General features: G+C 38.3%; 1 protein-coding gene across 1 annotated transcript; it reads right to left on the bottom strand.

Moving 5' to 3' along the window:
* Positions 1–190: 190 nt before the first annotated feature.
* Positions 191–397, bottom strand: LOTGIDRAFT_145781 (hypothetical protein; the record flags this gene model as incomplete). Its single annotated transcript, XM_009060485.1, has 1 exon — positions 191–397. A coding segment is annotated over one exon (207 nt), but the record flags the coding sequence as incomplete, so codon positions are not given.
* Between the last annotated feature and the right edge of the window lie 625 nt (positions 398–1,022).

The following is a 1,022-nucleotide window of genomic DNA, read 5'->3' as shown; positions in this document are numbered from 1 at the left end:
AGGGCTTTTTCGTCAGCTTTTACTACAAGCCGTTATATTTTGAAGCGAAATCAGGGGAAATGGCAAGAAAGACGGACAGGAGGGGATTTTGTACTTTGTTTCACTCTTTTTTGAGATTTTGGATGGCCCTGAAAAGGGCCGTTTTTTTTGTTTATTGCAAGAACTGCACTTTTTAAGCACTTTTAAGCACTTAAGCACTTCTTCGGGCCAATTGAATGTCCTTGGGCATAATGGTCACTCTCTTGGTGTGGATGGCACACAAGTTGGCATCTTCGAAAAGACCGACCAAATAAGCCTCACTGGCTTCTTGGAGAGCCATGGCAGCTGAGCTCTGGAATCGAAGATCAGTCTTGAAGTTTTGAGCGATTTCTCTCACCAATCGTTGGAAGGGAAGTTTTCGGATCAACAATTCGGTATCTGTGAGGTTTCTTTACACCGCCGGTAGCTGGGGCGCTCTTTCGGGCAGCCTAGGTGGCCAGCTGTTTTCTTGGGGCCTTTTTCTTCTTTTAGCTTCTAATACGTCTGCTCAGCTCGACAGTCAAATAATATGAACCCAATACCACTCAAACAAACACACACATAAATCATGGATATTAGTAAAAGCAGCAGTAAAATTCCTTTTTGATTTATTTTCAAAGTGTTAAGACAACATTCCTATCTTCGTTCTTTCATCGGAATAAAAAGGCTTGATAACAGAGAGTATATAAATAGACGCGATTATCAAAATTGATCACACATAAAAACATTGATGTAAATAATTTCTTTTTACTATTTCTAAGATATTTGCAAATTCCAAAGTTAATGTATGAAATCAGACAAATATTAATGTAATGTGTGATTTTTTTAACTTGAAATAACCACACAAAACTTAGACAGGGCATTCTTGAAAAAAAAAAAAAAAAAAAAAGACTCCAATGACCTTGGGAATCTGTATAATTTTCCTATTGACTTAACCTGGGCTTGACCTTGCTGGCCCCATCACCTGACAAAATTTTACACTACTTTTCATTAGGCCCGGTATA

The sequence above is a fragment of the Lottia gigantea genome, assembly GCF_000327385.1.
Source record: "Lottia gigantea unplaced genomic scaffold LOTGIsca_425, whole genome shotgun sequence".
Classification (NCBI taxonomy): Eukaryota; Metazoa; Mollusca; class Gastropoda; family Lottiidae; genus Lottia; species Lottia gigantea.
This window is presented reverse-complemented; position numbering and strand designations above follow the sequence as displayed.